Consider the following 14083-nt stretch of genomic DNA (forward strand, 5'->3'; position numbering starts at 1 on the left):
CTAAAAGTACGTCCATCTCAATAGAAAGCCATAGTTGTTCTGCCAAGCCAGGATTAGCCTTGGTTTGGCAGAAGTAACACAGCTGCAATCAGTTTAGAGTGTATTCACTATCCTATACGAATTCTGGGATGCAGTAATGTGAGAGCTGCCAGAAGACGTGGGTAGAGACACACAGTGTTACAGTTGTTTTGTAATGCTATAGAACACACTGGCTGTCACCACAAACATTGGTAATTCTATTTCAGTCTAATTTGACTCTGCACCCCTAATTTATAAAACGTTTACTGTAACTGATGTGTCAAAACATTCCAAGATCCAAAAGGAAAAGAGGAATTAGATGCAAGTATCTGCTTAACAGGCTGAATTCTCCATAGATGACTAACACGAAAGAAAGTAGGGATTGAAGTGTATACAAAGAAGGAAAGAAAGAAGGGGAAAACTAGGTGGGTGGCTAGAAACCAATAGCATAATTTGCTTTATCAGTAAATAGCTGATTTGGGGCTTTCTTTTACTGCCTGATAACTCTAAAAGAGTACATTCAGTGTTTTAAAGTTTATTATTTTCTGGCAAATCTTAAAAAAAAAAAAGATTGTTTTAATTAAAACAATGTGAAAAATAACAGACAAGATATTTCAAGAAGCCTGAAGTTGAAACTTGCATTAACCTGTGCTTTGTACACCTGGGAATGAACCTACTCACTTTTTTTTTTGTTGCAGTATGAAATAGTGCAATCAGGTGCTGACTTGCAGTATAAAACAGGATGGACTTGGCCAAACAAAAAATTGTCAAGGGTAAATTTCTTAATGTATCAAAAGGTAATTTAAATAAAATGTAAAACAAAGGACTGATTCTCCAAAAACTTGCACACATAAATAGATATATACACCTTAGTAATCCCAGTCAGTGTTTGGACTAATCATGGATTCAAGATCAAGGACAAACACCTGAAAAGAGGGTGTTTTTCACTTTAATTTTCTAAAGTGAAAGCCTCTTGTTACCAGCTCATGCAACAATCACAAAATAATAGAATGGCTTGCATGTGCATTCATCTTTATTTGGTTTGTTCTAAAGCAGATTATTTTGCTTGATTGCCAAATAATTGCTCATTACAAAAAAAATTGTTCGTTATATTGCAAAAATTTTTCATTACTCAAAATTAGCTGTGGTGTTAATATGTACATAGGGTACAATAATAGTGGCAATTCTGAAAGGTACTCTTCAGACAGTGTGTAGTTCACAGACACTTTAAACATTGTTTTTTCTCAGCTAAGTGGAACACTTATGGTTTGAAAGGTACCTCTTCTTCCCCTATTGATGCTTTTTTCTTCCTTTACAGGCAAAGAAATTTTTCAGAAAAAGTGGCATATGCAGCTGATGATGTGAGTATTTGATGGTGGATCTCAATAGCACACTCATAGATACTAGAAGAAGAAACAAAAGGGGCATGAGAATCAGGAGTTCAAAAAAACCAAAACAACAAGGCCAGGTGCTACTGAGATTTGATTACCCATGGATGCAGTAGCAGGTGGTTTGTGCTATTTTCATCCTGACTCTTTGTAGTGGTAATAGCTTGGAACTTCTGCTGGGGCAACCACCCTTTAACTGGAGGTTGAATGTTTGCAGCAGTCAAACTGCTGCTGATTTCCTGCTGTCAGTCCCTTTGAGCCACCTGTATGTGCTGTAACTATTTCTAAAATTACATCAGGCTTTTTTCAAATTTGTCTATTGCAACACATCTAATGCAATAGGACAGAAATCTGATACCTTGTGAACCACAGCAGCCTATGTGGTGCTGCAGTCAAGCATGTAAAAGTATCCTGGCTTAGATCCATCAGAGGAAGAACGGTCATTAAGGTTGCAAATTCAAATGACATTCCAGCATTAACTGAGGCCATTACCAAGATATAAAATTTAAAAAGGTACAGTAGTGTGAGCTAAGGTCAAAGTATTAACTTGGGCTTTAATTTTCATAGCTGCCATAGTTCTTAGTTGGCTGCTCTCTGTTACTTACATGGTGATGAGCCAAATTCTCTTTTATAGTGTAGAGCTTAAAATACTGCTGAAGTGACCTGCAATATGTTATGCATTTAAATTTCCCAAATTATAGTTTCATTAGGCAGATCTCACTTGTATAACATAGATAATTATATATATATCTGTATCTATAGCTATATGTGTGCAATTAGGTAACTAATGGAGCTCATAAAGAGATGAAGAAAGTAAATATATTAGGAGATAAAAAAACAGGGACCTGTAATGGTAGACATAGTATTCTGGATATCCTGACACATTTATTGTACTATAAAATACTGCAGCCATTTCTGACCTGTTAAATTTTATTGCATGAGGATGAAATTAGGCATATTTAGGAATATTTATGTTTTGGATTATTTAATATAGATATATGATGTATTACAGTATTGATATGTTTACAGGCAAGGCAGTGTTGGCTTACTTATGCCAGTTTATGAGTTTTATTTTGTATGAAAGAGTGACCTTCAATATGATAATCTTATGAAATATTTAAGGAATATAAATACAAGCACAGGATTGAGAAATGAAATTTGCAAAATGCTAACTTCCTGGTTTTGGAAAACACAACATAGACTTCAAATGTTTTATTGGTTTGCCTGGACATTTATTTAGTTAAAATACTTGCCAGACCTGAAGTCTTTGTTAGTTTCTTAATATGAATTTATTTTTCTTTAAGAAAAAAAAGTATTGCAAAAATCCTTACAAAAAGCAGTCGATTTAGACTAGTCTTACAAAAGTAAAAGAAAATAATGTTTATTGCCTGTTTACTTTGCTGTTAACAACTGAAGATGTTATGCTAGTGGCTAGGATAAAGGTGCAATTTTCAGATTAAAAAATGGGGCTTGACTTGTATTGAGCTTTTAGATGCAACACAGTCCAAGATTGTATTTCTGGAAACAAGTTAACCATTTCCCAGATAATGATTTAAGGGAAATTTTAGATCAGGGTGAAGGAAGACTGTGTGTGGTAGAGATGCTGAGTTTATTAGTTTTGCTTTTTAAATCATGGCTGCCTCTCCAGAATTTTTTCCTGAAAATACTTTGTGTGTAGTGTAACCAGGCAGTTATTTGCCATGATTGTGTTAGAAAGCAGAGCCACATTTGAGAACCAGATCCACAGAGACTACATGACTTCCATTTAGTCTCTGAGTGGGGTTTTTTTGTTTGTTTGTTTAGAAATTCATATCATTCTTAAGATGCATGGTCTTTTCTATAATATTGTTCATCTTGTCTAGAGAAACATGATTCTGATTTTAAAGTCTAAAAAAGGCTTAAGATTTTACTAAGTGTACCAGAAGAGTATTGTATTTCATGTTTTGAGTTACTTGAAGATTTTTGAAGCTTTCTTTTTGCTGTCTTGTGTATGCTCAGCTCCTCAACATAACATTAACAACTGTCTGAGCCTTTCTTCTGAAGCTTATTGTGCAATAACTGTGGAGAATGAGTAAACACCACACATCAGGTTGAACCACTCCACACAGATTAGGACACTGAACAGTGCTGGTATTGTCAACACCTGAGAAAATGAGCAGATGAGGAGGTACTGAATGCACAGACTGTTTCTGGTGGTGACAGCCCAAGGGGGAATGAGAAATATAGGAAATTTGGTCTAAACATGAGAAGAGGCTGTGAGGGTAGTCAAACACTGGCACAAGTTGTCCAGAGAGGATTTGGATCTCCATCTTTAGAGATATTAAAAGCCTGACTGGACATAGTCATTACAAATGCTCATATGAAATTTCTGCCTGTCAACAGTCAATTCTTTTGTTTCTATGTTATGCAAATAGAGGTTTTTTTCTCTTATTTCTCACCTTAGACAAAGCTTGTCTGCAAGTGTATTAGATATCTGAATCAGAAATTTATTCTGTCATTCTATATGTTTTTCAGTTTTTTTCCTTTTTCCTTCCCCTGGAGCCTGTTGGTTACGGATCCTATTAGAACTTTTGTGTCAGGCCATTTAGTAGCAGTGTTGTAATGACATCTGTACTCAGGTAAATTTGCCAATACATAGCTCATTATGTACAATAATGTTTTGTCATCATTAGTTTGATAATTATACATTTCTCTTCTCCAAAGAGGTAGAAATACTCATCAACTCAAAGGAAGAAATTTGATGTTTATTAGCATTTTACACACTGTTATGTGATTATTTGCTCAGCTCTTTATAACTTCAGTCTGTGGCAATACTTATTTGAGGCCACTAGTTCAGCATTCCAACCCACTTGTCTGAAGCACATTAGGAATTTCAGCACTCCCATCAAATGCAGTAATATAACAACAGGTTAGTAAGCTAGAAAATATCTTTGAATTGGATGAAGTATTTTGTGTGCCAGAGAGCTTCCACCCAATTTGTTGTCAGCCCGCACATCATTTTTTTCTTTGCTTTTCTCAGCAATTAAGCAACATTTACAATGAGGAGCAGAAGAGCACAGAATTTGCTAGCTAAGCCACATCAGACTGCTATGATTGTACTCTGGTAATAGTTTAAAGGGCCGCTTACATATTTGTCAGACTTACAAAGTTACTGTATAACTCATCTGGAAAGTGCATTCCACTAAAACTCATGGAATTCTACAGCTTGTTGAAGTGCAGCTCTTTCTCTTCGTTGTGGACTACCATGTTACTTAATAAAATGTGCATCTTTTGCTTAGTTCTAGACAGAGCTATCTATAAAATCAATCTGAAAAGGCACTGTGAAAATTTGCCCAACAATAAAAAAAAGAACTCTTTTTTGCAATTTTTTTGTGCCTGTAGTGGCAGCTGGGGAGCTTGTGTTTGCTTGCCTGTGACTTTCTAGGTCCAATAAAAAGTTCAGGTTAGGGTTTGGATCTTTCTCTTGAACTTAAGTGCCTGTTTTGTGTTGGTTGTTATTTAATAACCTGAAGGGATTTTGAGAGAATTTCTTATGGTTTTGCAAGTTCACTGCATTATGCATGCCCTAAACCCTCATGAACTGGTAACTGCTGCTTGGACTTCCTGGTCCTTAAAGCTGTCACCTGATACATTAATATTGATGGATATTTGGTTTTGTGTGTGTGCCTGTGATATTAACTATAGACAATTTATTCTTTCCTCTTAGGAAACTGTCCTTGTCAAGTGTAGCCGTCCTGGTCATGCCTCAATAAACAAGACTTTTCAGTTTGAGAGGTGGGTAGTCCTGTGTAGCAATCTGGTAATCTGAATTGTTGGAGGATTTGTGTAGTGAAGACTAATATTTTTAGTAGACATTAGCTAGAGGGTAATGCTCTTTTTGGTTGGGATTTTTGAGTAGGGCAGGTGGGAGGAAAATTCTTGGGGTTTTTTTAGTGTGATAATTATGTTCTTCCCAGGACAGAATAATGCATTTCACTGAATGGATAGCAGTCTTCCCTCTCAGTAAAGACTTCTGATAGGGCTGAGTTTGAAACCTTTATAGATACTTGACTCTTTTCACAATGTGAGTAACTGTCCTGATCCTTGCAACATGTTGCTATGTAGAAGAATGTTTTAAAGGTAAGGAAGCCTTGTTTGCCTTCCCGTACTTAAGAGGGAGCTCATAAGAAAATGGGGCCAAACTTTTTAGTTGGGCCTGTTGCAATAGGAACAGGAGAGTAATGGTTTTAAACTAAAAGAGGGTCAATTGAGACTAGATATAAGGAAGAATATTTTCACAATGAATGCAGTGAAATGCTGGAATAGATTTCCCAAAGAGGGACTAGAGATCAGATTCCTGGAAACATCTGAGGTCAGGTGATATGGGACTCTGAGCAACTTGATCTAGTTGATGTCCTTGCTTATTGCAGGGGGATTGGACTAGGTGACCTTTAAAGATTCCTTAAAACCCAGATAATTCAATGGTTCTATGAATTGAGGTGAATTGCAAGATTCCAGCATTAGATATAGAGCATGACTTTGGCAGAAACTGGACTGAGCACTTGTATGAGCTGATGTTCTAACAGCCTGACCAGAGGCAGGAAGGCAGAGCAGTGGCATGGGAATCAGTGCTCCCCAAGGGAAAAGCTACAGTGGGACTACTTTCTATATTAGATGCTCAAAAATCCATACAGATGAATCAGATTTTGAATGCACCATTTGTGATAAGGGCTTTAATGGGACACTGGAGTCACTGCCAGTGAGACAGAAAACTGCTGGGATTCAGGCTGAAGGGTGCCTTCTGTTCTGTCAAAATAGTGCTGACTTGGACCTCTGAAAACAGGAATGAAGAGTAAATAGTACAATGAGAACTCTGTAAATGATGAAATACAAAATTTTACCCCAATGCCTCTTTCTAATGCAAACTTTGAATCTGCATATTGCAATGACTCAGAAGGCTGTCTGCCCTGAACCATGATGCAAAACTCTCTAGAAACAGAATACAGGAGGACAATTTCATGCTTCCTTGCTTGAAGGCAAAACTTGATTTAAAGTCAGGTGTAGCCAGCATGAATTATCTGTCCTGGTTTAAACTTAATGTCTGAGCTTGTTCAGCTGAAATTCCTGTAGGTTTGCTAAACATGGTTAGTCATTTACCTTTTCCTCAAGGTGTTCTTGTAAAGTGCTGCAATTTTCTCATCACAGGAGAATGGGGACTGTGTCATGCAGGCCACCAAACACTTGAAAAATCCTGAGATAATGCAGATCTTGGGGAAGCTTTACTGATCCCACAGGTTATAGGACTTCTTTGATTCAAGGCATATGAGCTCTCTTAGGGTACATGGCTCCCTCACATGTTGCTAAGCTACTCAAAGTAATTCCTTTCACACTTCAGCTGTACCTAACCCAGCCATACCAGTTGAAGTAAACAAAGAATAATGCTGGAATTCAGCTCTATAAAGCAGCACAGTTAATGGTATTGACACACTACTCCAGAGGTGCTGTGATTCTGGAAATGTGGTGTAGATCCTGGTAATCAGGAAAAGGGTTAAAAAAAATGTAAATCCCCCAAAGAATGCAGTTCTCCAGGAATGTTTTTTTAGTGTCCCAGTACAGCTATTTTTTTATAAACAGAAAAGCATATGTTTCTTATGAACTCTAGAATGTTTATTTTTTTTAGCAATGTTTTATGGAACTAATAAATGTCAAAATATTTGATTTCAGCTCAGGAAGAAAATTCCAGCTTTCAACATGTTATGCTTTTATAATTTTATTGGCAAATCAGTTAGCAAAATAAAAAGGAAGCTCAGAATTTTCAATGTGAAATTCACATTAATCAGTGCACAGGGACAAATCTATCATTCGGGTAAAAATGCTTGGGGTTTTAGACAGAGATTCTTTGGATTTGAAGCATCTTTCATGGTTTCAGATAGCTAATGAAGTGGGTGTCCATGCTCCAGCCAAGGCTGTGGTTACAGTGTAGGATAAACTAGTTCAAGACTACTTTAAACCACTTTATTTCAGTATGGATAGCATTTGAACCACAGCAGCTAAGTAGTGGCAGTAAAGCTCCTTTAGGAAGTCGAGTAAATATTTGAGTAGTTACTGTAACGTGGAATCACGTGCCTTTCCTTGGATCAGCTACCGGAGCCTCACCCTGCCATAGCTGAACTGACCCTAGCTGTGGCTGTACTTGGAAGAAATGGCCTCAGGCTGCACTAAGGCTTAGGTGTGTCTCCAGCCTATGCTCAGGTTGGATGTCAAGGAGATTTTCTGCACAGAAAGGGTGCTTCAACTCTGGAACAGGCTGCCCAGGGAGGTGGTGGAGTCGCCATCCCTGGAAGTGTTCAAGAAACAACTGGATGTGACACCTACTGGGTTAGTTGACAAGGTGATGTTCAGCCAAAGGTTGGACTTGATGGCCTTGGAGGTCTTTTCCAAGCTAATTGATTCTGTGATTCTACTTTGCTGAGCAAATGAACTGCTAAGACTGATTGATTGATACTGAGTTGTGGCCAGTAGCAATGTGTTTGCTTTCTTAGGCAACAGAAGTCATCAACTATCAATGTTTTAATCTTTAAAATGCCTTTCTTAGCATTTTCTCTTTTTTTAATTTTACATAGTAGCTCTGAGATGTTCTGAAGTGCAAAGAAAAGATACTTAACACATACTGAGTTAGAGACCTAGTTGATTAAGATGGAGAACTGGTTGCTAATTAATATTTCATCAATTGCTGATAATAGATGAAGCAGAGAAAAGTGTTTGGAAGTGTTTTTGCTCTTTTATATTGACCTTGCAGATTGGATGTGCAAAGTTTACTGAAGCATATGCTCATGTGCATGCAAAGCAGGGACAGAGTGTTCAGTGCCTATGTCCTCCCAGTCCAAACTGTGCCACATTCCTGCATATTTGTTGGTTTCTCAGTGCTCTATGATGGCACATCAATGGAATGGCAACACAAGCAGTATTTGTCTATCAAGCCAGAAGTGCTTCTTTCCTTATTAAAAAGAGTACGTTTTCATGCAGCTTACAATTAGTCTGTGGAACACATTGCCACAGGATGTTGCTCTGGCCCAAGAATTTAGCAAGATGCAGAAAGAAACTGAATGCTAGTTCTAATAATATTTTTTTTGAAACAGACATTCAACTCATATTTCAGTTTTGAGGCCAGTATACAACTTTTAAGGATTAGGATGAAGCACAGAGATGAATTATTGTGTCACTGACCACCATACTGTTTCTTGCTCCTTCCTCTGGCTGTTGTCAGGAAAAATGCTGAGTTCAGTGCATTGGCTCCAATTCTGTATCTGTTTATCAGTGATCCCTCTGTATAAACTTATTTATGGAGAGCATGAATACAAAAACTCTATTTGTGCAGTCTATAGACTGTACCAGACAGATCATGGTCAGATATACAAAGAGGCTTGAGTAAATGCTGAAGAGTACACTGTGTCTTTATTCAGTTAACCCTGTAGTATCCTGTACCATTTGTGGGATACTGTTAAGGGAAGTGTACTGGTGTACTGTTCCTGTTTCTAATTAGCCATTTTGCTGTGAGCTATAAAGAGCATATATCATCTATTGGAAAACTGAGATAGACAAAAAAAAAAATTGCCACACAAAGATACCAGAAAAGGAAACTTTTTCAAAAGATAAACATTCATACCTCAAATATTTAACTGTGGGTAGACATTCATGTTTTAGATTCTGTTCATCTTGTATAAACAATGGGTGCTGCAGGCTGTAATCTTGGGGAGGACACATTTTTGGTGTGCTGCAGAAAAAATGAATGAGCTAGGATATCCATGTTTTATGATCAGAATTTCCTCTCTCTGATGATTTCCTATTTTCAGGTCTTGATTTTATGTTGTACAAACCTGAAAGGGTTGGAGGAAAGATTTCTTTGAAGATAACTGTTGGGGTTTTTTTTCCTCCTTGCATTCAAAAAACACATGGAGTTGTTTCAGACATCATTGTATTGGCCCATGTATTGAAATGTCATTGCTCTTTTTTAAGAAGTAGAATAACTCATGCAATTTAATTGTCTTCCATTCTGTTTCAAAAGGTCTGCACCTCATTACGTAAAAGAAAGTCTTCCCTTGAGTGAGAAGTGTTGATTTCAGAGTAGGTAGTTCATCAGGGCTGGGGATGGAAATACCTTAGGCTGATACTGCCCACAAAGATAGTGCATCTGTAAACATTATCTTCAGGAGCATTCTGATTTCTGCTGTGCCTCTGAGTCTTCTGAGACAAGTCCTCAGCAAGTTTGCAGTCTCTGTACCTTTTCTTCCCCCCGCCCCCGAACTTTACCCACATCTAAAGGGCAGTACAACCTGGCCACCGTCTTCCATAAACTGAAACATAGGAATCCCAGGCAGCAGGGCTATTTCATATTTCACATGTGAAAATGTTACAGGGATCCAGTACAGCCTAAAAAAAGACTCTGTGTGCCAGAGGGGCAAGCAGGAGGTTTAGGATGATCTCAATCCACAAGGGTACACCTATGTGTTGTTCTCCCCAAAACAGACAACAGCTGCTCCCAAAATGTGAGTGAGGACTTTGGAGTTCAAATTTTCAGTTCTGTGTCACAGAAATGTCAGCAGGTCCCAGATTATATGTCACTGGGCTACATTTTCTGTGGTCTGTGTTCTTGTGACAACATTTATGTTTTTCTTTGGTTAATCACTGCACTTTGTTCCTCAGAGTTTACAATGATTTGGAGTCTCAAGATGCAGTATTTGCAGATGTGGCCCCTTTGCTAACATCTCTCCTGGACGGGTAAGTTAAAAGGTTGCAGTAAGAAAGCTAAAGCACAAAAATCTACTGAAATCTATCAATTAAAAAAATACTTAATAATGGTGATCTAGTCAAGTTTTATGGCTTTGCAGTTCCATTTTCCTGTTTTCTTTCTACTCAGCACCAAGTGAATGGTGTTTCTCTGTATAAACAGTGAAACTATAGTTTACAAAATTTAGCAGAGCAGACAAATTTGTAAAAATAAAAACAATCCCAGTTTTTTCCACTGATCTGCTTCTGTCAAACTGATGCTTCTAATGGAAGATGTTGTATTTTTTCTTTGTGTTCTTTAGGTTATGCTTTATAACTTTTCCAGCTGCAGACATTGTATGATACATCTTTACCAACAGTGTGCTCACTGTGAACGTTGTGTGCAATGTGAAAGGCCTGCCAGGGCCACTCTCTGTTCTGGCTTTGTGTCCAGCACAGGCCATAGGAGGTGGTGCAATCGATTCCTGGTTGAACCAGAACTGAGCATTGTCAGTCATTCTACTGCTCCTTCAGGCACTGGGGTAAAACAGAATTCTGGTTTGAATACAAAACTGATCAGTAACAAGCACTAACAAATACATGGAATTACTTCTAGCTACTGAAGCTCATAAAGTGTGATTTTTTTTTTTTTTTTTTTTTTTGTAACTACTGAGCCAACTTAAGCTACTCTTGCAAAGAGGCTTTGATGTGCATATTGTCATAATCCTTGAGGTTTAAGCTGAGTTTTAGACATAACTTTCTTTCTGCTGCTTTTTCATCCTTGTTCCAATACCACTTAATTATGTGGCAGGGCTGTCATGGACTTTTCACTCCCTAGAGAGGAAAAGTTAGTCCCTTTCCATTCACAGTGGCATACTTGAATAGTGGGAATCCTTGTTCCCAGCAGCCTGCACATGGAGGTTTCCAAAGTTCCTTTTGTTCAAAGCAGCCTAGAAGAAGTATCTTAAAGATACTCTGAATATTGGGAATTCCATATGCCACAGAGAGGCCCCCAAGGGCTCCCTGGCTGAGGGAAGTCATAGATTGCATTATTCTTGTTTACCAGTCATGAATAACCTCAGTTTCTTTAGCTGACCAACCTAGGGAACCACTTTGTTGCAGCAGTGTAAAGAAGTCTTAAAACTACTGCTTTCTCTCCCTACTTTTTTCCTTTTGCAATGATCATATTTTTGCCTTGGTTGAACAGGTCCCTTAAGTGTCTTCAGACATATCTGATCTGCACCTTGATCTGCTGTACTTCCCACTTACTAATTTTTACATGGGGAGAATCCTGTCCTAAAAGCTAAGATTTTTGTATTCAGTTAGGAAATGTTCTGTTATTGAAAACAAAAGACCTGTCTTGTTCTTCCAGAAGTGCTGTTTAAACAGAAGCAGATTCTCAGGAAAGGCAAGTCTGTGCATATGAGCACAGCAGCCTTCCCACTGTAAATGGGAAACAGACATACTTAGTCTGAACCTTGAACCTCTCTGCTGCTCCTGATTGTTTTAGTCTGGGTTCCAAAGTGGTCTGTAACAACTTTTAGCTCGAGTAGAAGGGAGTGTTCTCTCCTTTTCTTTATTTTTTTCTATGTTTTTCTTTCTTAATGGATTGTTTCATTTTTCAGTACAAATATACAGGAAGAAAAGATTGTTCCATATGTAAACCAGATGAGGTATAGCAGGCTTCAAAGTTTACCATGAGCCATACAGGGCAAACAGGGGAGGAGGATAACTTCTTTTCTTTACAGCATTGAAGAATCCAACTTGTTTGTTGATTTTAAAGAATGAATTTCTCCTCCTTTCATTTCCTTTAACAGTGTTCTCTCCTACGGGTAACTTTGCTAGAGTGAACACCCACGCTCTTTTCAGGAGAGAAGTGCTACAAAACTATTGGTATTTTAGCTTGACAATAAGAACTTGTCTAAAGAACTCTATAACAGTTATATATAATAACGTGGAGAAGGAAAAATATCAGGGCACATAGGTGAATCATAGTAAAAAATCTTCAGACTTGTCTATTTGAAAGCTTTATGCTGGAGCTAGAACTCAAATGAAGTAAACTATAATAAATAACTACTATATAGATAAATATAAAGTAATCTGCTGCTTGTCCTATTGTTGAATCCCCCAACATTTCATTATCTCCTGTACCTGCTTAGGTATGATACTGCTTTGGCCAGATTTTGCTCATTAGGGCTGATTGAAACACTGTTTTGGCTTTGGCAGAGAAGTTACCACTGATTGATACTTGACTTGCACCTCTGTTTTCAATGTTACAATCCTCTGCCCACTTAACTTCTAATCATATAATCTCTATCTTGTCAGAACTATTTTGTCTGTGATGCTTACTTGTCTTATAACTAGCAGCAATTAAGGAAAATTTAAACAACTGGACTATAGGAAAGTCCTTTAGGAGAGACTTCTAAGAAGACTAATTCTGCTTTTCCTAAGGAAAAACATCTGGCTCCTTTTTTGGTTCCAAAGATCTGTTTAATTTTGAAATAGGGCTAGAAGTTTCAATAAGTTACAGGCTGGCCAGGCAGTGTGTATGAGGGGTGGAACTGTGAAAATTACTTATGGTTAGTCTAGCTAAAAACTACCAAAATTAGTGTGAGCTTTTCTACTGAGTTATGTCAGCAGTGAATATTTCAAGAAATCCCTCATTTCAGATTTACAGCCCTAATTGCTATCACATTTAATTTTACTGTAGTGCTCTTTGTTTTCAATTACAGTTATATCATCTCCTTTACTTGATCAAATCTATGACTAGACTCCTATTTTATACTCTGCAGTGCATGCTAAAATCTGGAGGGACCTTACTATAGATTCATTGACTGCAACTTTGACTTCACATTCCCAGAAAGGGTACCCAGGTATTTTCTGTGTGGCTTATCAGCCCACATTTCTTTCCAACAAGTGAAAGTTTTCAAAAGAATCCTCCTGAAATAATTGCTTCTGGGCATGTTTAATATGCATGTAAGTATTTCATGACTTGGAACCATACATTTAAAACAATTAGATGAGGGATGTTCATTCAAATATGTTGGCATGTGCTTGAAACTACATTTTTGATATGAGGAAAAGCATCAGATAATCAAAAGCAGCTGTTTCAGGTCTGCCCACAGAGGAGGTAGCTTAGGCAGTGAAATTTTATTCCCTGGCAGAAAAGAAGCAAGCCCATTCTTGCAACTCTAGTAGAGCAGAAGTTTCTGCAAACTGTGAAGCACTTCTTGTGTACAAAGTTCTGCTAATGTCGTATCCCTGAACAAACAAGATAGTCCAGGGAGAGAGCAGTCCTGTCAGCATAATTGCACATCTTCCAAGGCTTTGGCTGGCACAGTACTGTGGTCAACATTGAGCTGCTGGCAGGGGCAGCAGAGCAGGCACAGCCAAGGAGGGGCAAAACTTCAGCTGCACAGCACAGTGTTTGTCCTCCATACAGAGCTGGCTGGCTCCATCTGTATCCACCCACTTTTTTTGCTTAAGATGTTGACTTTGATCTGATTGTGTTAGTAACACATTTTCTAGATAGGATTCATACATTTCAGTTCAGATCCCTGTGGCACAGACATCCACAATGGTACTCACAGCTGTGAACAATTCTTTCTCTATTATTTTCAGTGCAGCCAAGAGGCATTTTCAGAGTTCTGTTCATTAGACATATTTACTTGTCTGCTTCAGAAGATGATGTTTCGTAGGTGCCTGTTCCTCTGCACTGATATTGTACATTTTCATTTTCTACTTGTCCTTATCAGAGCAGTTCCTGCCACCTTTGTTCCAGAATAGTCATTGTGTACATGCTCATTCTCAACTGGTGCTCTTGGTTTAAAATTTGTCCCTCCTATTCTTAGGGCTGTCTTTTCTGAGGGCTATGACTGATGAGCCTGCCTGAAAAAGGCTATGAGAGATGAAGAGTTCCCAGCTGTTAGGCT

General features: G+C 38.0%; 1 protein-coding gene across 1 annotated transcript in view; it reads left to right on the forward strand.

The window, feature by feature from the left end:
- KIF25 (kinesin family member 25) overlaps positions 1-14083 on the forward strand; it is a 41150-nt gene that overhangs the window by 13270 nt on the left and 13797 nt on the right. The window contains exons 7-9 of the mRNA XM_059841517.1: positions 1337-1379; positions 5113-5180; positions 10089-10163. Of these exons, the coding sequence (XP_059697500.1) occupies positions 1337-1379; positions 5113-5180; positions 10089-10163 (186 nt within the window). The remainder of the gene's footprint in view (positions 1-1336; positions 1380-5112; positions 5181-10088; positions 10164-14083) is intronic.

Source organism: Haemorhous mexicanus, chromosome 3 (genome assembly GCF_027477595.1).
Source record: "Haemorhous mexicanus isolate bHaeMex1 chromosome 3, bHaeMex1.pri, whole genome shotgun sequence".
NCBI lineage: Eukaryota > Metazoa > Chordata > Aves > Passeriformes > Fringillidae > Haemorhous > Haemorhous mexicanus.